Here is a 22,340-nt window from a genome sequence, read left to right on the forward strand (position 1 = left end):
GTGGTATTTTGTTATGACAGCCTGAACACATAAGCTAGATTATGAATTTGGAAGAAATTTTAACCAGAGAGAAACAATGAAACAGGCTACCAAAAAATCTATCATCAATTAAATAGTTAAGATGTGTAGGTTTCTCTTTCTTAAAAATCCCAGTTTTAACACTTAACTCTAACACCTCGCCAGTGGATGTTCCTTTGGTTACATGTGCTAAAGAACTCTTACCTGCTCTTTTTCAAGCATATCAGCTTTTCTCAATATCTTCATTGCATAGATATGGCCTGTATCTTTCTTCTGGACCAGCCGCACCTTGAATGTAAAAATTCATAGCACAAATTTCAGTCACTGTGATTTATTTAGGGGTGAAAGGTAGGCTCCTTTAAAGAAAGTAGTGCTGTAATTTGCTGTTGCTCATTATTTTAGAAATTCTATTAAAATTAAGCTACTTTATTACACATTTTAACACATTACACTACTTACGTATGAAGCTACTTTCTTAAGATACATATTTTCAATAGCAGCGACTTTAAAAAAGAAGCACACCTCTCCGAACGCTCCTCTTCCTATAACTTTCAGAGACTCAAAGTCATCCAGGCCAAGTCTGGTCCGCTTGAGCCGTAAGAACTCTGTCTCCTTGCGAGCATGCTGTGATCGGCGTAACTTTTTCTATTAAAAAAGAACATTTTAGGAAGATGATTTTTAAAATCAGATTGTTTCAAAGGAAGCCTATAGTGTTAAAAGATGTGATATATTAAAATGAAGGTAACATATCTTAAATATTATATACTGGTGCTACAATTTATTTACCAAAGTTGAACATTCATTGAGCATGTAAAAAACAAAATAACTTTTAAAATCATTTAAAAATTTTTAACAATTGGTGAATCTTTATTCTTGAGACAGACTCTGTTAAATATTTCATCTTAACAAGTCCACATATTCTTTTATCTATATACTAACTTAATTCAAAAATAAAAATTAAGCTTTAGGAAATGCTAATAGCATTCTTTATTTTTCTTTTGGCCACATCATGCAGCATGTGGGATCTTAATTCCACAAACCAGGAATCAAACCTGTGCCCCCTGCATTGGAAAGCAGATTCTTAACTGCTGGACCACTGGGGAAGTCCCATAATTTCTGATATTCATTTTTTACTGTTAACAAACCTACTATGGAATTGTGTCAACTCCCTAATTTCCAAGGCTGCTCCCTCACAGCAGCTGAGACTTCCGACACTGAAATAACAGAGCAGCAGTATTTCCATACAGGCTTATTTATGGTAGGATTTATTCTTGGGCAGATTTTTTAAATAAAGTGCTTGAGACTTGGCATATAACTTCTTAAAAATATGAAATTGCAACAACAAAAAAATAATTATACAACGAATCCTTTAAAATATCCAAGTCAAGAATTTCACAATTCATTATACAAAGATTACAAGAAATACTATTAAAGAAAAATTGTGAACTACCTGAAGCTTACACTTGGAATGGGCATTTATTTCATTGTTCTAAACCTTGCTTTTCCTTTCCCTCATGAAACAAAATTCTGCTTTTTGACATAGAATTATGTCAAATTAGCTCAACCTGGTAGAGGTCACATAAGACTCTTGAGAGTCCCTTGGACAGCAAGGAGATCAAACTAGTCAATCCTAAAGGAAATCAACCCTGAATGTTCATTGGAAGGACAGATGCTGAAGCTGAAGCTCCAATACTCTGGCCACCTGATGTGAAGAGCTGACTCACTGGAAAAGACCCTGATGCTGGGGAAGACTGAGGGCAGGAGAAGAAGCAGGCAGCAGTGGATGAGATGGTTGGATGGCATCACCGACTGGGACATGAACCTGAGCCAACTCCAGGAGATAGTGAAGGACAGGGAAGGTCTGGCGTGCTGCAGTCCATGGGGTTGCAAAGAGTTGGACACAACTTAGCAACGGAACAACAACATAGTAGAGGTCACACAGAATGGGTAACAAACAAAATCAGTGAAAAGATCAAGCCCCAGTTCATCTTCAACTGGACCCTATCAAGCATGCAGAGGTTCAGGTCTAAAAGAAACAAGTCAAAATGACTGAAATGATTCAGAAGCACTGTTCCTAAATGTAGTTCAAGATATAACCACTGAATAGCCCCTTCCTACCCCTGTGTGCAACTGTTTCCAAATTGGTAAAGTGAATTATTAATTAGAAATATGCAAGTATGCATCATCAACACAATGGAATTCTGATACTTCTAACAAAGTCTACAAAAATAAAATCATGAAATTATGTCTTCAATCTAAACACCTTTAAACAGCTAAATGAAGTCACACCAGTGGTGAAAAATAGTGAAGAACTTCTTTGTTTAAAAATGCCTTTTGCATCAATAATGTTGAAAAATGAATTATTAGTAAAACAAAAGGATAGTTCAGAAGTAGCTTGTTATAAACTCTGACTCTAACTTAAAAAGGCCACACGGTGGCATTATAACACCAGTTTTCAAAGAAGCAAAGACCCTTTTAAAAATTACACAAATGGTTAATACAAGAATTCTGAAAGGCAGGCTGAATTTCTGGCTTTATGGATTTAACAATGTACAGTTGGATGCAGACTCCAACTTGTCTAATCTGAATGGAAAAGACCTCATCACAGTTTCATAAATTATGCTCAAAGTCGACAGACAAAGAGAGGCAGTCAAAGAAAGTAATGCTTATTACTATTTGACAGGTTGTGTAGTGTAGTAAGTAAACAATATTTATGTAGTCAGGAGACAGCTATTAAATGGTGAAAGGGAGATCACAGTGTATGGAATATACAAACCTATGAAGAAGGGAAATCACCTATGACACTGTCATAGTACTTTAAAAACAAAAAAACCTATCCATAGTATCAAAGTCCACATTGTAGTCCAAAGAGAGTTGAAACAAGTTCACATTTCTTAAAAAACTGATGAAAAAAGCATGTTGATATATCTGCTCACAACTTGTGTAAATCAAGTCATCTTGGAAAGCAAATAAAGTTATAATCATATTTTTGGTAATCATATTCTTTCCTCTTGAAGATGACAACAGAAATCTACGGGCAGGCTTAACATTTCAAGGCTCTCTTGCAGCTTAAACTTGTGCAGTTTGGTTTTCCCTTACAGTAAATAATATTCTATGTTAGGCAGGATTTAAAAGGAGATGGAACTAGAAATACACCATTTTCTTTTTTTTTCTCCATTCCTCTTCAAATGAGTGTTCCTCAAATGCTCATTTTGCAGGGTGCTCAATTTTTGTAGAAGACAGTGTACACAGAAGTTTTAAGATATGGAATACATCAGGTAACAACTTCATCTCTTATAAATGTTTCTCATGGCTACATTTCACAAGTTAGTTTCTATTACAGAATGCATTAAGGATAAATTTATTTTTATAAAACAATTTTACTTTGAAAAGATCCACCCCACATAAAGACAGATCCAGCACACTGTACATTCTTTCAGAGACCATGTCTATTTGTGACAGTCTAGGGCTTAGCATGGGGCCCAACAAGAAGCATTTGTGAATTCTAATATCTTTACTGAAATTTTTGGATGTTTTTATACATGGTTATTTTAGGCCACTGAGAACTTTTAGAGCCTCACATTTTCTGTGAGTTAAAGAGAATTAAAGAGAACAGTTCTAGATGTACTTAGTACCTCCTGGTGTGGATGAGAGGCTATACTCAACTCTTACATGCATGTGATTTGGCCCCTAAGTTGTTTTTAAATCATTCTAACTTGCCAATATTTTGAAAAGGCAAATGATGTCATACAAGTCCAGATTTCCAGCTTCTCTTGAAAAGCAGAACTTGGCTTCACTGGGCCAACAGGATAGCCCTGAAACCAGGCCACCTCCATCCACCCCAGTGCCAGTCATGGGAAACCGGTATAATCATGCTGGTGGTCTTGTTTTCTTTCAGCAAAGTGAAAAGTGGTATTCTTTATTAAAAGATAAACTGTGAGGAGAAAATCTTTAGAACAAGACAAAAAAATCTATTTCCTCGTGGAAATGAAAAAAAAAAAAATTAAGTATGTAAAATATTTTAGATCAAAAGATGAAATGTCCCTAGGAAACCAATGTGGCCAGCTTCTCTTGTTTATGACACTTGCTTGGCCTTTGGACATCTGCTTTCATATAGTTCATTTTTAAAGTGCAATATGCTGCACATATTCATTACTTTGAATGTACCTCTTAACCATCATGTAAATTCTACCTATTTCCTTAGGATTCAAATCAACTGTTAATTCTTCCGTGAAACCTTTTCTGATCCCCTGAACTAGGAAAAAATCCCTCCATATTTTCAAAGTTTGCCACATTCTATCATGTATACCTATTTGTACACGTACACACATATAATCTCTCCTTCTAATCTATGAACTCTTTAGGGAGAGATCCACTGTCCATTTGTTCATTTACCAAATATTTATCCCAGCCCTCTGCCAGCCCAGATCACGTAATGCTGAATAGATGTCATGGAGTTTCTACTCTGGGAAGATGGTTTTAAGGCTGTCCCAGGGACAAGAACAGTGTACTGTCCCAGTGGACGTGTTGCCTAGAAAGAGACAGAAAGCATCTTGAAGAGTAGTGGAACTCAAGCAGGCAGAAGGCAGAGTTCCAAGCAGCAGAGATGCACAGAAGAAAGTCTACAGGCAGGAGCAAGGAAATGAAAATAATTCTATCCCATTGAGCAGCCTGGCGGTGGGGTGACAAGAGATAAGGTGAGAGAAAGGGAAGCAAAAGCCAAATTATAAAGGGACTTGTATATACACTCACGTTACAAGTTGGCCTTATCCTGAGAGAACATGGGAGCCAGTGAAGGGTATTAACAAAAGAGTGACTTGGTCAGATCTGGGTTTTGACAGGTAACCCTGGTTGCAGTGCATAGGAAAACTGGGGGTGGGAACATGGCTGAGAACACAAGACAGACTAGCTGGGGGCAGTGAGTCTTCAGGTGAAATACACAGCCATTTACACGACTGGGTTCCAGGCACCAGACTAGTGAACCAGGAGGTTTTAAGAAACATGCAGGAAAATTTAAAAGAAGATTTGGCAATTAACTGATTCTTCTGGGAGCCCTCTTTTCTTATTCCTCACACCTAGAATACTGTAGATACTATTCACTGAATATATGTTCTTTTTCCATCATAGCAACACAGTAAGAAGAACCACGTTCAAATATTAAACCCACACTATCTAAATTATAAGATCATGTGTGCATTCTAAGTCACTTCAGTCATGTCCAACTCTTTGTGACCCCATGGACTGTAACCCATCAGGTTCCTCTATCCGTGGGATTCTCCAGGCAAGAATACTGGAGTGGGTTCCCATTCCCTTCTCCAGGGGATCTTCCTGATCCAGGTATTGAGCCCGTGTTCTCTTATGTCTCCTGCATTGGCAGGAGGAATCTTTACCACTAGCGCTAATACTTGAAAAAGCCACTGGGGTAGCTTTTGTACAGTTATTATAGTTTCCCCCTTTTTATTGAGAGGTAATTGACATATAATATTGTGTAAGTTTAAGGTATACAATGTGGTAATTTTTCTCCCCACCCTTTGGCCATGCCATGTGATCCACAGGATCTTAGTTCCTCAAAGAGGAATCAAACCCAGATACCCAGCAGTGGAAGCATGGGGTCCATCACCAGGGCATCTCCTACAATGTGATGACTTGATACAAGTGAATATATATTGTGAAATGTGGACCACAATAAAGTTAGTTAACACATCCATCACATCACATAACTAAATGCTATTTTTTTTTTGTAGTGAGAGCATTTCAGATTTAGTGACTTTCAGGTATATAACAGAGGCATTAGTCATAGTAATTACAGCTTACATTACCTCTTCATCTGCTAATCCTTCTTCTTCCATAGCCACTTCTAATTTCTTCTGCCTTTTTAGAAGAAAAAATAATTTAAATTTAAATGTGTTCCTAAGTATTTCCATTTAAGAAATGTACATTTATTTTTTCAAATTTACACTTCAGTTTGCTCTGCTAAAAAACAAATCTTTCAAGTTGAATCAAAATAATCACTAAAAAGAGTGATTATGTGTGTGTGTATATATATATTTATTTTTCAAAATATGAGCCCAGTCCAGATTTAGCTGTCTTATACTAGCCAAATGAATAATTTACTTCTAAAGCTGCCTAAATGAATTGTTAGCAAAGGTGACTCATGTTCTAACATGGAAAACTCTGTTATCTAATGTTCAAACCTCCAAAATCATTAACATTTATCAGTGTTTATCCTAGATGTATAAAAAGGTAACTATAGTGACTAAAAGTAAAACTTTTTAAGGTAGCTATCTCTAGGCTTCCCTGTGCTTGAACTTTGGTTTTAACGCTTATCAGCTAAAGCTTGTCTACGTCCTTCACTTTACCTCTAAACTTGATCTTCCTAATTAATCAAGGAAAGATGTTCAGTGCAATTAAGTATATTTGATTCTACTATAATTCTTGGGAAATTGGAAAGTGATATATATATACATTAAGAAAATAACCCATTAACTACTAGAATATTTGCATTGCTAGGTATAGCCAAGTTCAGTTCTTCAATATTTTAAAATGTACCCTTGAAGTTACTTAAGCTACAGAGGGAGTGGGGGGTGGGGTGAGGGGATGTGTGGTGTTGGTCAGTATGCATGAAATAACTGGTAACCAGACAGACAGCTGTAGTATCTACTTTGCAACTCATTTCCAAGTGACTATTAGTATTTCATTTCTATTGTATTGCTTTTTTTTTTTGTCCTAATGATAAACCTGGGAGAGCTTTTCCAAATTAGTTTTGCAGCATACTAGAAAAAGACTAACGTTCAAAGATTTATCCATAAGGGTTGAGGATTGAAACCATGATGTTTATGAAAATATGCCCAAAGGGAAGCTCTTTCCTAAACCACTGTTAAGATCCTCTTTATTTCTTATGGAAAATTCATAACAAAACTATCTAAAGCCTGTTCATAACTCAGCTGTTTATAAGAATATTCTCCACTTACTTCCTCAATTCTAGTAATAAGCACCTACCTTGGTGCTAATCACACTGATTTTTATATTTTGTTTACACATGATTGCCCAAGGCCAACCCTTTGAATGGACTAAGTTCCTGATACTGGACTCTGTGTCTGCCATCATGCCCCTCTAGACACCAGAGCTGCTTGGTGAATGATCTGAGTTTTCTTCTCTGCAAGAAGAATCCAGAGAGTCAGAAGACCATTATCACAGGGGGGACTATCAATATACAAACAACTTTATTCTTCTGTCAAATCCCTATGCTCGTCTTCTAAAGCCAACACCTCAGTAACTTATCCTTCCTTCTGGGGAGAGATGCAAAAACTTTCATCTGTTTCCATACCTAAATGAGAAGACCCACAGGCTTCTCTTGTCCCTTCTTAAAACATAGTTTCCTCCTGAAATGATCTTAAGCTTTGTATTGATTGGTACTTTATTTGGCTTATGCATTTATCCAATTAATTAAGCCTAAGAAATCCATCACATGTTCCTTAAAGTACAAGCTTTTAGGAAACATGAGCTATTTAATTTGACTTCTATGGCACTTACCATGATTTTTTTTAAAAACTAATTTTTATATCTATTTTCTTTTGTTTGGGAACAGAAGGCAAAACTGAGTTACTTTAAGGTTTCAGCAATAAAAGGCAATAATGAACCTTTAAAATTCTCATGAATTTAAAGCCAGCATTGACTTCTTTCTCTCACATTCCTTATCTGGGTAGCTGCCATGTTTTTCCATCTTTCTCACTGAGAAAGATGGTAACTTAAGTGGCCACTGAAAAAATACAGGACTTTCCTTCCTTGCTTCTCTTTTACTTCATTCAGTCTTCCTTGATGATCTGATCACTTTCAGACTTTCAATATATTTACAATTACAGTAATTTCTTATATGTTTTATTTCTAACTTATGGTGTGATTTCTACTTGTGGTTACTTTTAGGTATTTCAGTTTTTCTTTTTCCCTTGCTTTCTTCTGAACTTATTTTTCCCCTAGCTCTTTTTTTCCTTCTATTAATTTGAAAATTACAAACTAATTTTATTCTTTTAGTGGCCACCCTAGAAATTATAACAAGCATTCTTAATTTGTCAAAGCTTGAAATTAATTAATCTTTACTCCTCTCTATGTTGTATCCCTATCCTTAGGACACACTGATCTCTAAGAACAATTTAATTCCACTTCCCTCCTGATAGTCTACTGTAGAAAAATACTTTAGTTCTATTCTTCAAAATATCTAAGATAGTATCATTATTGTCAAAGTTTTCTTATACAGTACATTTTGGCTGAGATTTATCTACATATTTACGTTTAGATCCTCTGAGTGTGCTCACTTGCATTCTGCCTAAGTTGAATCTTTTGGAATGTCTACTGATGGTGAACTCAGTTTAATTCACCTCTGTTCCATTCTCTTTCCTCTTTTCCTCTAGGAATTTTGATCAAAGACGCATTTACTCTCCTCACTAGTCTCTACCTTTCTTAGCTTTCTATTTCCTTCCTCTAAGCTGACTTCTGAACAGTCACTTGAGTTTCACTTTCCAGTTCTGTACTCTCCCCAGCCACGTCTAATCTGTAGTTAGACCCACCCAAAATTATATCCAAAACCAGATTCTTCCCCTTGAGTTCTATTTCACTAAGTTATACCACTCTCTGTTTGCCCAGGTGTGAAATTTCAGAGCCAGCACTGACTTCTTTCTCTCACATTCCTTATCTGGGTAGCTGCCATGTTTCTCCCATCTTTCTCACTGAGATCTTCCCTACTATTGCTGGCATAATCCTAAAGCTAGCCTACTTTCCACTGGCTGGGACTACATCCTTTCCTGTTTCTAATTTCTCCTCCCACAATCCATTCTGTACAACACAACTAAAGTGGTCTTCCAGAGAAGCACCTGTGATCATTTAGATCTTCTGTTCAAAATTTTTCAAGGCTCTTTACTACCATGAGAATAGCTTTGATCTGAAGTGTCCACGACTCACAGGAAATGGTAAAAATTTAGTTGGAGTTAAATTGAACAATGCCTGACCTGGTAAGGTGCTTTCTTCTGTCTCCAGTATCCTCCCTCCAGCTGGTTAACCTCTCCCTTCTCCCTTTCATGCATATTTAATAGTACTCTTCCTTAGGGACTCTGTTCAGATGCCATCAACCTTGATGAAGCCTTCCCAGCTGCCTTTGTCAAAAACAACCTCTCCTTTCTTCACCCTTCTCAAAGGGCATACTTTTCACCCTTTCATATAATATTCATGTGCATTATCTTCCTTACTCTAAGTTTTCTGAAGGCAAAATAACGTCATTTTTAAAAAAATTCTCTCATTCCCACTGATATACACACAACACTACAAATATTTCTGGATTAAAAGCAGTCATTCATGAATTAGCTCTCTAAAAGAAAGTTTTTTTACAAAAGAAAGTATAAAGATATACCATAATCTCAATGTCAGAAACATTGTTTAAAACATCAATTAACATGAGATATAAATATATTGGTGCCAGGACAAGACACTATTCTGTGAAGGTAAAACAAGTAACCAAGTATACTGTCATTATGAGAAACTTAAAATCAGCATTCAAGGATCCACAATATTTATATTATTAACGGACAACATGTTTACATCCCACTTGCAACATAATAGCTTCTTTAACTACACAGAAAATGTTGACCAGCCTTTACTATACCTGGTTTCTCTCTCTTCATGCTGTAAAATTAGGTTGCTGTAAAAATTCTCCAATGTGAGCTTGGCGACGGTCACTCTTTCCCGGGTATGGTTGCTCATAGGAAAGGTGGTTGTAGACCCTGCCGTCATTGCCATAGTAACAGAAACTAGAATGACACAGAGACACAAATTATTTCATAGGAAAAGAAAACTTTCTATCTCTTTTAACAAACTCTAGAAATGGCCTGATTTCTACTAGGCAACAACACTGTACCCTAACAGTTAAGACACTGGAGTCTCTCACATTATAAGTAACATAATAATGAAACACAGTATTTAGTAAATATAGTAAAGAAAGAGAATGATACACCATTCCCAAAACAACAGAAATAATTCTGTGCTGGCTGATGTAAATCACACTCAAGAAGCACCAGTAGCAGTCCACACACAATATGAACACAGTCACATACATATTCACCAGTCATTCAAAACAAGAAAGGTTCAATCAATTTTGTGGTTGTCTTACTGATTACTAAATAAAATTCACAAGATTTTGCTAATACTTATGACCCAATAAACATACATCTCCAAACGAGTTAATGAAGTTTAGTTAAACAGCAAGAAGTAGTTTCTGCCATATAAATTGAATGAATCAAGTAGTGTTATATCAAATACTCACACGAACATCTGTCAGTGCAATTCTTATGGGTATTATGTTTTAGGGAAAAACTACTTTTAGAAGCAAACCCCTTTGGCCACGTGGCACAGCATGTGGGATCTTAATCCCCTGACTTGTGCCCTCTGCAGTGGAAATGCAGGCTTAACCAAGGATACCCCAGAAACAAGCCCCTCTGAATGGAGTCCATGGATACCCTATTTCATCCTGAATCCTAAGTCATTCCAAATAGTGCTAGGACAAAGTCTAGTACACTACTCTAGACTGATAGGTCCATTTCATTTTCAGATGAAACTCAAATGCTTGTAGGAACCAGGCAGAAAGCAAAAACATATGAATCAAGTCAGGTGACAACAGGGAAGTTCTGTGGTCTTTCCTGGACAATGTTTGTTTACTTAAAGTCATGCAGGTGCCAACTTTTAAAAACCATTGAGCCAGCCAAGCAAAGTACTGGTTTAAAGAAGATAATGTGAGGACTTCTCCAGAGTTCCAGTGGTTAAGACTCCATGCTTCCACTGCAAGGGGGACAGATTTGGTCCCTGGTTGGGGAACTAAGATCCCACATGCTGTGTGGCGTGGCCAAAAAACAAACAAACAACAACAAAACCAAGAAGGAAAAGATAAGGTAGACAATTAGACAAGATAAGGAATGTTAAGACTGAACTCTGGTGGGCACTGACCCTAGAGACTTGCTCACCATAGTCCACATCTAGACCCCACTGCCCCCCAAAAAATACCCAAAACAAAAAACCTAGAATGGCTCCATACATTAAAGAAGCTTTTTCTAATCTAGATGGGAGATCATTACAGACCATACTAGAGAAGATTCAGATTGCCAGGGTAACTATCCAACGTTGCATTAATAGCTAAAAGTATTCTTCCAAATCTGCCACCTACTCCCAACACCAACCTCTCGTTAACTAACTACAGCAAGACACAGAGCCCTAGATACAGACCTGAACTGAACTACACTCCAGGAATCTCATTCTTCATGTGAGACAAGTCATACATAGGTTGAAAGTAAACAATTTAATTATGGCAAACTCCCAGTTCTGCTGCTGTCTTAGTGAGTTTATACCTCAATCTACTGCTTGAACCTCATTATGTCTAAAATTGCACTTATTATCTTAACATCATAAACTTGTTTCTCTGCTAGCTACTCTGAATCTTTTTATAACAAGAAGCTGATCACATTACTTGTTTAAAATTGTCCATGGCGTGTACAGCAAGTCAAATGAGCTCAGCAAGATAAATAAGGACAACTCATACACAGACTGCTGATATCTATCAGAAACTTTATGCGAGTTTATTCATTAATTTCCCCCTTTTTGCCTGAGGCTTTAAGACCATGGCACTCCCAAGCATGACTGCATTTCTTCCTCACAACAGCCCAGTAAAGAAAGGAACTGAAACTTGGAAAAGTCAGCTGGTGAGCTTCGGAGTCCCACCCCGCCTATCTCCAATCTGCCTTTCTGGCCTTATCTGCTGCCCTTCCTCACCACTCACTTGGCCTTTTCATGCCTCCAAGCCCTGGCATGACCTATTCCTGAACCAGTTCTGTCCTATGCTCTATCTGCAGGGCTACTGCTGATCCTTCACAGCCCAATGTGACAGAAGCCTTACTGTGGTGACTTCCCTAAGGTTCCCTGCCAGGAGAGACATCAATTTACCAGAAGAGACCAAATGGCATTATTTCAAGTGTGCTCTCTGCCACGTGTAACAAATACCCCAGGTATAAGCGCTGATCACACATGTGCCTATCCCACTAAACTTGGAGCACTTCTGGGCAAGAACTTGCCCTGAATCGTTCTTGAGTGTTCACCTTGATAGCACTATATTGGACTCAGAGTAGGCATTACTCAATGAAATGAGTCCACTTATCAAATAGGGGATGGGGTGAAAGGAGAGTTTAAAAAATTAGCAAAACTTGCCTATAAAGGGTGGCAACTGTAGAAAAAGAAACTTACTGAACCTTGGAGTCAGATATCTGGAGATCTAATGCAGGTTCTGCTGCTAAATGATTACATGAAAGTGAAAAAGTGAAGTTGCTCAGTTGTGTCCGTCTCTTTGTGACCCCATGGACTGTAGCCTATCAGGCTGCTCTGTCCATGGGATTTTTCAGGCAAGTTTACTGGAGTGGGTTGCCATTTCCTTCTCCAGGGGATCTTCCCAAACCAGGGATTGAACCCAGGTCTCCTGCACTGCAGGCAGATGCTTTACCATCTGAGCCACCAGGGTCCTATTCAAGTCACCACAATGCTCTGAACTCAGGTCACTTTCCCCTCAGACCCAGGAATTACAGTACTTGTGTACTGTAGCTAGCTACAGGCCTAGTCTAAGGCCATCTGAGATAACACAACGTAGAAATTATACAAATGTAAGACATTATTTTAGGCATTTAGTTTAATTTTTTATGTGCTTTAATAATAGTGAATATTATTTTTGAAACAATAATAAAATGAACTCAGGAATTATCCTGGCCAAGTGATTTTTGAGCACTAGGCTTGGAATGGTTTCCCAGGTGGCTCAGTGATAAAGAATCCACCTTCCATGGAGGAGAAATAGATTTGACCCCTGGGTAGGAGAGATCCTCTGGAGGAGGAAATGGCAACCCACTCCAGTATTCTTGCCTGGAAAATTCTGTGGACAGACCAGTCTGGCAGGCTGCAGCCCACAGGGCTGAAAAGAGTCGGACACGACTGAACATGATGACAAAGCTTGGAATGCTACCTAAGGCAATGCTGCCACATTATCTTTGGAAATCTCAGAAAACTGGGTTCATGGTCTATGTTTCAGGATCGGATGCAGAAAGGTCAAAGAAAGGAAAAGAAGGGATGGGATAGTACAGAGCAAACATCCCCAGTCATGTTTGCTAATTGGCACTTGGGAATTTGGTGAGGAAGGCGGGAGCTGGAAGATTGGCTGGAAGTGGAAGAAGTCAAATAAATTTAGGAAGTCTAGTAGTTTCTTACTGTATGACTTCCCATTACATTGCATCGTTAATGAAGTAATATGTATCCTAAATCCTCATAAAGGCGGATAGGTTGACATTTGCAGCAGTATTGAGGGAACCCCCTTTAGGCATATAAATTTTAAGTTTATACACAGTTATTTTCAAACACTGGTTTAAAAAAGTGCCTATTACTTTTTTTAATATTTGGCGGGGGGTGGGGGGGACTTAGAAACTCCAACAAAGAGCAATATCTAGAAATTTTAAGAGTACTTTCTGATTTGTCCAGAATATCTGTAGCTGACAAGAGAATTTTCAAATTGGTTTGCCAATCGGCAGGAGGAAAAAAGGTCAAGACTCAGTTATAGTTATCCAAGGTTTATAGTTTCCTTTCAAAAAGTGAATGGTGAAAAAAACTAATAAATAAAACCTTTTATAATGCCCCTTGAAAAAGCACAAAGAAATAACACATCAGTAACGCTCCCAGGTGGCTAGGAGGTAAAGAATTTGCCTGTCGATGCAGGAGATACAGCATATGCGGGTTTGATCCCTGGGTTGGGAAGATTCCCTGGAGAAGGAAATGGCAACCCACTCCAGTGTTCTTGCCTGGGATATCCCATGGATGGAGGAGGCTGGTGGAGCTACAGTCCATGGGGGTCACAAAGAGGTGGACACGACTTAGTGACTAAACAACACAAATGCTTTTAGAAGTCAGAAAGAAGGATGTATGATGAACTCAGGGTGTGGCAGCTGACAGGCTGCCAAAGGGCCTCGAAAAACAGGCTGCTCTGCTCTGTCTGCCAAGGAGCAGGGTCTGGCCTTCAGCTGCCAGTGTTCCAGGGCAATTAGATTATGGAAGATACTTAATCCTCACAAAGTTCAAAAGAGACTGATAAACAAGACATAATGGCAATTTACGGATTTACACAGTAAGAAACAGAGGAACAAGAAACAGATAACTTGCACGTTTTGGCAAATGCACTCTGTTTTTGTAGGCAAGTTAGATGTAAAGACTTAAGAAAGTTGGTGAGCACGGCATCAAAACAGAGAATTGTTTATTCAATGCAACTGTTTAATGGCACAAGGAGAAAGTGGAATCTTAAAAAAAAAAAAGATTGACCACTATCTTGCCCAGGACACCTCTGCCCATTCAAAGTGGCAGGAGGAGATGGCCAATATTAAGCCCTATTGCTGACAGGGCTTTCCCAGATGATGCAAAACTAGGGGGCTAGGAGTGGCCAGAAATATTACTGAGCAAAATTTGGGGGGGAAATTTCTGTGAAACATAAAGAAGTTGGGGTACTAAAAACAACTCCAAACCACAGAAAGCGTTTGCATTAGCAGTGCAGAAAAAATGCGAGACAGTTTGAGATGAAGATTTATGAACCTGAAGTCTTTATGAAAGAGGGGTAAACATAAAAAGAAGAGAAGGATTCTTCCATAGAAAGATGAAATGAACTTATAACTCCAAAATCCAGAAGGGATATAGAGTGATGAAAAGAGACTTCCAAACACTATATAATTTAACCATGATCACCATGGTTTTTCCATTCACATTATACATACATGGAAGTGTATGCCTTGTTTAAAAACCTAATCAGAGCAAAACCGATGTCTGTTCATCTCTGTAACAAAATTACAGCACCTGGCAAAGTGCTGAGCACACAGTCTGCATTCTATAAATGATGGTGAGTAACTGAACTCAAAATTAATGGATTTTAAATTATATATGTCTCATATCTAACAATTTCCTTTGGATTAAAAACTACAGTATCATTTGGTGTTATATTAACCTTCAGAGAGACAAATACTACTTGAGAGAGTCAACTACAGAAAAACCCAAAACTCCCTCCCTTAATCTGGATTAAATAATCTCCTTTAGAGATTGGCTTAAAAAACAAAATAAAACAAAAATTATTACTCTCTAACCAGAAACAAATAGGCTTTATAATATTAAAATTAAGCAAAACTAAGAACAGAAGGCACCAAATTATTACAAAGAATGATCTGGATAACTGGCACTTGTTATACTGCAAATGTATTCCTCTAATGGATTTCACACTGTTCTTTGTCTTTTATTTACTAAAGCCCTTTCTTCAGCCAGAAAAAGAACAGGATATAACTTGCAAGTCTAGAATTCCTGCACTGATAAAAACAACAGTAGGTGTCCTTGAATTTCCTGTTCACGTGTTTTGTCCAGACTCTCCTATTCATTAATGGAGAAGCTACCAATCGCAGTTCAGCATTCTTTCGTTTATCAAGCCTGGGGAAAGGAGATAACAAATCTGGCACTGGGGCCATCTATAAATAGATGTAGTGTCTCCAAGCATTTACCATCATACTTCTGAAATAGAAAAACAGAGCTGCTTTACCTGACCAGTACGATTTACCCAATGACTTCACCTTAACTTTCACCAAGTACATTTCAGAGGGCAGAACATCATTAATGCCTTGGAGAATAAACATTTTCCTAGATTCATTATTAGGTGCAACCTAGAATCCCAACAGGTCCTCAGGCTGGACACTGCCCTCTGGATCCCCAACAGAGCAGCCACAGCTTCTTTCCTCTCTGAGGTACCATCTGAAGAACAAGATATTCACTGTCAGGTGAGAGCTCAAGTGCCAATACTAACTTTTATAGTCGTATTATCTCCAACCAACATTTACTGCAGATACACACAATGTGCCAGCACTGCCAAAGCACTAAGAATACGAAGACTGAGAAAACACAGTCCCTGCTCTTAAGGAGTTCACAGTCCTAGGGTGACACAAGGGAAAAGCAAGGCAAAGTACAGACTGAGGTTTAAGAGAGGAGATGCCTCCATTGACTCTTGTTGGTGATGATCAAAGAGTCCACAAGTCAGAAGGCCAGGGCAGAAGGGGAAGAGGCTAAAAGGGCTTGAAATCAACTGACACACTCAAGTGTAGAGAATGGCTTGAGTACATCTGGTGAAATAGCCAAAGATGAAGGTGCAAAGTCAGTCAGGAATCATAAAATGCTTTTCTGGCCATGTTAGAAAATTATCCTGAGTATAAATGGAAGTTGTCTAAGGCCTTTCAGTAAGTGAAGAGCAATAAAGAACAGTTATTGAGCACTTACCCAAGTACCAAGAACTCTTCCAAAAATGCTACATGTTTTAATGCTTTTGATCCTGCTAACCTCCCCTACAATTCTATCTGATTGGGACTTCAGATAGATTATGCTAGCATAGGGAGGATGCAAGAAGGCTGAGTAGACTAGACTGGAGGAGTGTAAATCAGCCTGGAGGACTCAATAATAAAAGGTCAGGGGTAACAAAACTGAGGGCCTGCAACCATATTTTGTGTGACTTGTACTATGGTTCAGAAATGAGAAGATTTCACATATAAATCCAGATTTCTGGCTCCTCTCGAAAAATCCAATCTGTCAAGTTTGAGCCTATAATCCTGCCTGCAAATGGACGGCGAGGACAGAAGCAGTGGGTCCCTGAAAACCCCACTTCCTGCCAGAGTTCACCAACTTCCTTCCTCAGGCCCAGGCTCCTTCACTCCTTGTACCACCTACCTCCCTGCTTCCAGTAAGCATCTGAGATTACAATCCTTGGTTTAGGGCAGAATAATAAGGGCCCAATTTAATACATAGCAGAAGAGATTAAAAGAAGGGCTCAGATACTCAGCTGAAAATAATGAAATCTGTAATTCAATTTCAGATTTGGATGACTGGGTAAATCTTGATATCATTAATAAGAACAGGAAGTACATAAGAAATGCTAACTTGGTGGGGAAAGAAAATAAGTTCAAGGCTGATCCTGAGTTATTTCACCAGACACAGGATCCAGGGCTCTAGAATGGATAGACACCAGGCCCGCCTTATAGAATTGATGTGAAGCTCCAAGGATGGCAAAGCCCAGTGATGAAGGTCCACATTGCTAGGTCTGAATTTTGGTCCAGACACTTACTAGGTACATCGCTTCCAGCAAATTACTTAAACTTTCTGTGCTTCAATTTACTGTTGACTAAAAGATTATGGTGGCCAACTTATATATATAGTACATGCTTATCATGTTAATGTAGGACTTACAAGAATCACAAAGTTAATATTTGTAAAGGACTTAGAACAGTGCCTAGCAAAGAGAAACGTCATGTAAGTGTTTGATACCTCCATAGTAAATGAGAAAATCTTTTAAATACATGTGGCTCATATTAAATATACAAAAATGATCAATTTTCTTCCCTTCTTTACCCAATCCTCCTGCTCATTCCTCCTGTCTTGAGCAACTGTCCTGGTAAGTTAATTTGTAAATTTATTGTCTAGTGGATATTCTCTATGTCTTCTAGTCTTAAAACCTACTTGATTTGAAAGTTTAGAGTGCTTTTAATGGTGAGAGAAAGGTATCAAAAAGTACTTTCTAAACAGAAAGACTTGAAGGAAAAAAAAATTTTTTTTGGTGGAAGTCTTACTAGATGTTAGTGATGATCTGGGAATGTGACTATGACAGGAGAAAGTGTTTCAGAGAACTACTCATTCCTCTCACAGGATGGAGTCGTTCCCATGAGCCAACAGACATTCACTCCACTTAAAATCTATTTACTCTGCTTAGTGTGGAGAGCTTTTGCTTTTAATTAGTAAATGTGATGCTCTCCATGTGTGGAGAGAGAACTGGCTCTGTTTACTAGTCTGGAAGATCGAATCTGTACACAGTCGTCCTTGCTTTCTGAGTGTCATAAGCCCGGTGGTAATGGCGCAGCGGTGCTAAAGTCAACATTACCATTTTTATTTTTAAAACTGTTTATAAAAAGGCACCTTTTCCTGGTGACCAAAATACAGTTCAAAGGTTGAGCTCCCCAAAGCTTATTTGGCTATAGTAATACTGTTAACAGCAGACTACTTAAGAATGTTCATCCAAATTCCCTCTGTACATAGTTTTTTTTTCTTTTAACTTGAAATGAGAAGGAAGTGTTTTTTGAAGCAAATGTAATCGAAGAAGCTAAATTAAATAATTAAACTAAGTTAAATTTGCCAAAGTAGTGGTAATTTTATCTAAAACCTGGCCTGTTTACAGATCTTAATGTTTAGGTAATGTAGTAACCCATTTTTCTCAAAAGTATTCAGAAAGAAGTCAACCATTCTTAAACATAGTTACATAATTCAATTCTCCTATTGCTATAGCTCTGTCTGTAATGCATCAGATCTTGCCTGCAAACAACAGATGCTTACCTGAATCCACCAAGTCACAGTTAACTTAAAAAAATTAACTACCTCATCTGAAATGCCAGACAACTTCAAATACTGATAATTTAGCATCACAATGGAGAAGGAAACAAGCTTAGAGAGTAGCTGCTAAGTCGATTCAGTCGTGTCCGACTCTGTGCGATCCACAGACAGCAGCCCACCAGGCTTCCCGTCCCTGGGATTCTCCAGGCAAGAACACTGGAGTGGGTTGCCATTTCCTTCTCCAAAGCATGAAAGTGAAAAGTGAAAGTGAAGTCGCTCAGTCGTGTTCGACTCTAGCGACCCCATGGACTGTAGCCTACCAGGCTCCTCTGTCCATGGGATTTTCTAGGTCGCCCTAAAATTTTTTTAAAATCAAGTTCTATTAATTGGAAACCATAAGAACGTTCCCTAAGCCTGTTTGTTTTGTAAACAGACTGTTTTGTAAATAAGTTTATTTATATCATTTTTTTAAAAAAAGATTCCACATATAAGCAATTTCATATGGGATTTGTCTTTCTCTGGCTGACTTCACTTACAGACTTCTAGTTTCAAGATGAATAAGTCCTGGGGATATAATGCACAGCATGGAGACTAAGTCAACAATATTATACTGCTATTTGAAAGTTGAAAGTATCTGAAAGTACTGTATATTTGAAAGCTGCTAAGAGTAGATTTTAAAAGTTCTCACTAGACACACAAAAAATTTTAACTATATGAGGTGATGGATGTTAACTATTATGATAATCACTTCAGAATTTAATACATATATCAAATCATTACACTGTACATCTTAAAGTTACACAAGAGAAGTTCTTGGATAGTGAGAGAGAGAGTGAGGCATGACAGTGATCTGGAGATTTGGGGCTCCCAGGTTTAAGCTGTGGCTCTGAATTGAGACATGGACGAGTAAGATGAACAAAGACAAGGAATGCATTCAAAGAACTCGCCTCCTTCGGCCTTGTCAGTCATGCTTCTGTCTACTTCTAATATCCAACAACAAGAGTTTTCTAAGTTTTTTGCTTCTGTTATAAAGAGTATGGGTCAGTGAAAAGAAGACAAATTATATTCTAAATAAAGAGTTCAACTTAAAAGTTTAAAATTTACTCCTTAAAGGGTTAATTTTAAAGATAGACATTTAGAAATGGAAAAATAATCCTGTTTACAAAAGTAGCAAAGAGGAGGAGGAGAACAACATTCATAAAATGCCTAGAATAACCTTGATTCAAAAAAAAAACTGTTGGCTTTTTGATGAAAAATCTCATCATAGACTGTTGGAAGGGAAGGGAAGAATTAGTCAATTAATGTGTTGGGACAATTGGCTATCTATTTGTGGGAAAAAAACAGTCAGATGTTCATTTCATTCCAAAGGCCAAAATACAGTTCAAATGGTACAAAAGGGTGAACATAAAGCTAAAGGGAAAAAAAGTAGAGGAAGGAAAAAGAAAGGGAAGGGGAAGAAAAAGATGAGGAGGAACAGGGAATAAAAGGAAAAGGAAAAATTAAACTTCAAAAAAATTACAAGAAAATTAGATGACTAACTGATCAGTTAAAGGAAAAGGACTGTCATAGTAGGAAATCATCACAAGGAAAATAGTCCTAGGTACAATTACCGAAAAATTTTGAATATACGTATATGTATCAAACAAGATTAAAAGATAGTACTTTTAAGGGAAACTGCAAAATAGCAGTATATATTAAACTTTTATGTTAAAAATACCTTATACCTACGTCAAAATAATTTCTTAAAATATATACAAGTTTTATAACACATAACACAAGTTTTATAACATTAAAGGTGTAAAGAGATAATAAAAGCCCTATTAATAAATGGATAATACTGACTGACAAATACATAAGTAAAAGCAGCTAACAAACATGAAAAACATTCAATGTTAGCAATAAATCAAAGACATGGAAACTTTAAAACTTTAAAATAATGCAATATATTCCCTATGTAAAAGTAGCCACAACCTGGGGGAAAACCTTGTTTGGGTCCAGTCTATAATCAAGTATCTTTCTACACATCATCTGTATCCATGTGGATGTTTTAATAGCTATATTGAGGTATAATGGATATGTAGGATTGTGTAACTTAAGGTTCATGCATGTTGTCACAAATTTCCTTTTTTTTTCCTGGGTGAAAACCATTCTAGTAGGCTGTGTGTGCGTGTACACCATTTTCTTTACCATTCATCAATCAGTGGACATTTGGACTGTTTCCATGTCTCGGCTACTGTAACATGAGGGTGCAGCAATCTCTTTGATAGTAACTGCATTTCCTTTGTATATTGCTGGACCATATGGTATTTGTATTTTTAATTTTTTGAGGAACCTCTATATGTTTTCCATAGTGGCTGTACCAATTTACATTCCCACCAATAATTTACAGGAGTTCCCATTTGTTCATAATCTCAATAACACTTGTTCTCTCTTGCCTTTTTGATAATATCCTTTCCAACCAGTATAGAGTGATATCTCATTGCTGTTTTGATTTGCATTTCCCTGATCACTCACCTAGAGCCAGACAACCTGGAATGTGAAGTCAAGCGGGCCTTAGAAAGCATCATTACAAACAAAGCTAGTGGAGGTGATGGAATTCCAGTTGAGCTATTTCAAATCCTGAAAGATGATGCTGTGAAAGTGCTGCACTCAATATGCCAGCAAATTTGGAAAACTCAGCAGTGGCCACAGGACTGGAAAAGGTCAGTTTTCATTCCAATCCCAAAGAAAGGCAATGCCAAAGAATTCTCAAGCTACCGCACAATTGCACTCATCTCACACGCTAGTAAAATAATGCTCAAAATTCTCCAAGCCAGGCTTCAGCAATATGTGAATCGTGAACTTTCAGATGTCCAAGCTGGTTTTAGAAAAGGCAGAGGAACCAGAGATCAAATTGCCAACATCCGCTGGATCATCAAAAAAGCAAAAGAGTTCCAGAAAAACATTTATTTCTGCTTTATTGACTATACCAAAGCCTTTGACTGTGTGGATCACAATAAACTGTGGAAAATTCTGAAAGTGATGGGAATACCAGACCACCTGATCTGCCTCTTGAGAAACCTATATGCAGGTCAGGAAGCAACAGTTAGAACTGGACATGGAACAACAGACTGGTTCCAAATAGGAAAAGGAGTACGTCAAAGCTGTATATTGTCACCCCGCTTATTTAACTTATATGCAGAATACATCATGAGAAACGCTGGGCTGGAAGAAGCATAAGCTGGAATCAAGATTGCCGGGAGAAATATCAATAACCTCAGATACGCAGATGACACCACCCTTATGGCAGAAAGTGAAGAGAAACAAAAAAGCTATTGATGAAAGTGAAAGAGGAAAGTGAAAAGTTGGCTTAAAGCTCAACATTCAGAAAACGAAGATCATGGCATCTGGTCCCATCACTTCATGGCAAATAGATAGGGAAACAGTGGAAACAGTATCAGACTTTATTTTTCTGGGCTCCAAAGTCACTGCAGATGGTGACTGCAGCCATGAAATTAAAAGATGCTTACTCCTAGGAAGGAAAGTTATGACCAACCTAGATAGCATACTGAAAAGCAGAGACATTACTTTGCCAACAAAGGTCCGTCTACTCAAGGCTATGGGTTTTCCTGTGGTCATGTATGGATGTGAGAGTTGGACTGTGAAGAAAGCTGAGCCCAAAGAACTGATGCTTTTGAAATGTGGTGTTGGAGAAGCCTCTTGAGAGTCCCTTGGACTGCAAGGAGATCCAATCAGTACATTCTAAAGGAGATCAGTCCTGGGTGTTCTTTGGAAGGAATGATGCTAAAGCTGAAACTCCAGTACTTTGGCCACCTCATGAGAAGAGCTGACTCACTGGAAAAGACTCTGATGCTGGGAGGCACTGGAGGCAG

At 37.9% G+C, this 22,340-nt stretch overlaps 1 protein-coding gene across 1 annotated transcript in view; it reads right to left on the minus strand.

Annotated features, from left to right (window-relative positions):
* Nucleotides 1-22,340, minus strand: part of STK38L (serine/threonine kinase 38 like) — an 82,511-nt gene that overhangs the window by 17,847 nt on the left and 42,324 nt on the right. Inside the window, exons 3-6 of the mRNA XM_061417564.1 lie at nucleotides 9,671-9,815; nucleotides 5,838-5,889; nucleotides 541-663; nucleotides 223-306 (exon numbers count right to left, since the gene is read on the minus strand). Of these exons, the coding sequence (XP_061273548.1) occupies nucleotides 223-306; nucleotides 541-663; nucleotides 5,838-5,889; nucleotides 9,671-9,804 (393 nt within the window). The 5' untranslated portion in view covers nucleotides 9,805-9,815. The remainder of the gene's footprint in view (nucleotides 1-222; nucleotides 307-540; nucleotides 664-5,837; nucleotides 5,890-9,670; nucleotides 9,816-22,340) is intronic.

Source organism: Bos javanicus, chromosome 5 (genome assembly GCF_032452875.1).
Source record: "Bos javanicus breed banteng chromosome 5, ARS-OSU_banteng_1.0, whole genome shotgun sequence".
In the NCBI taxonomy this organism is placed as follows: Eukaryota; Metazoa; Chordata; class Mammalia; order Artiodactyla; family Bovidae; genus Bos; species Bos javanicus.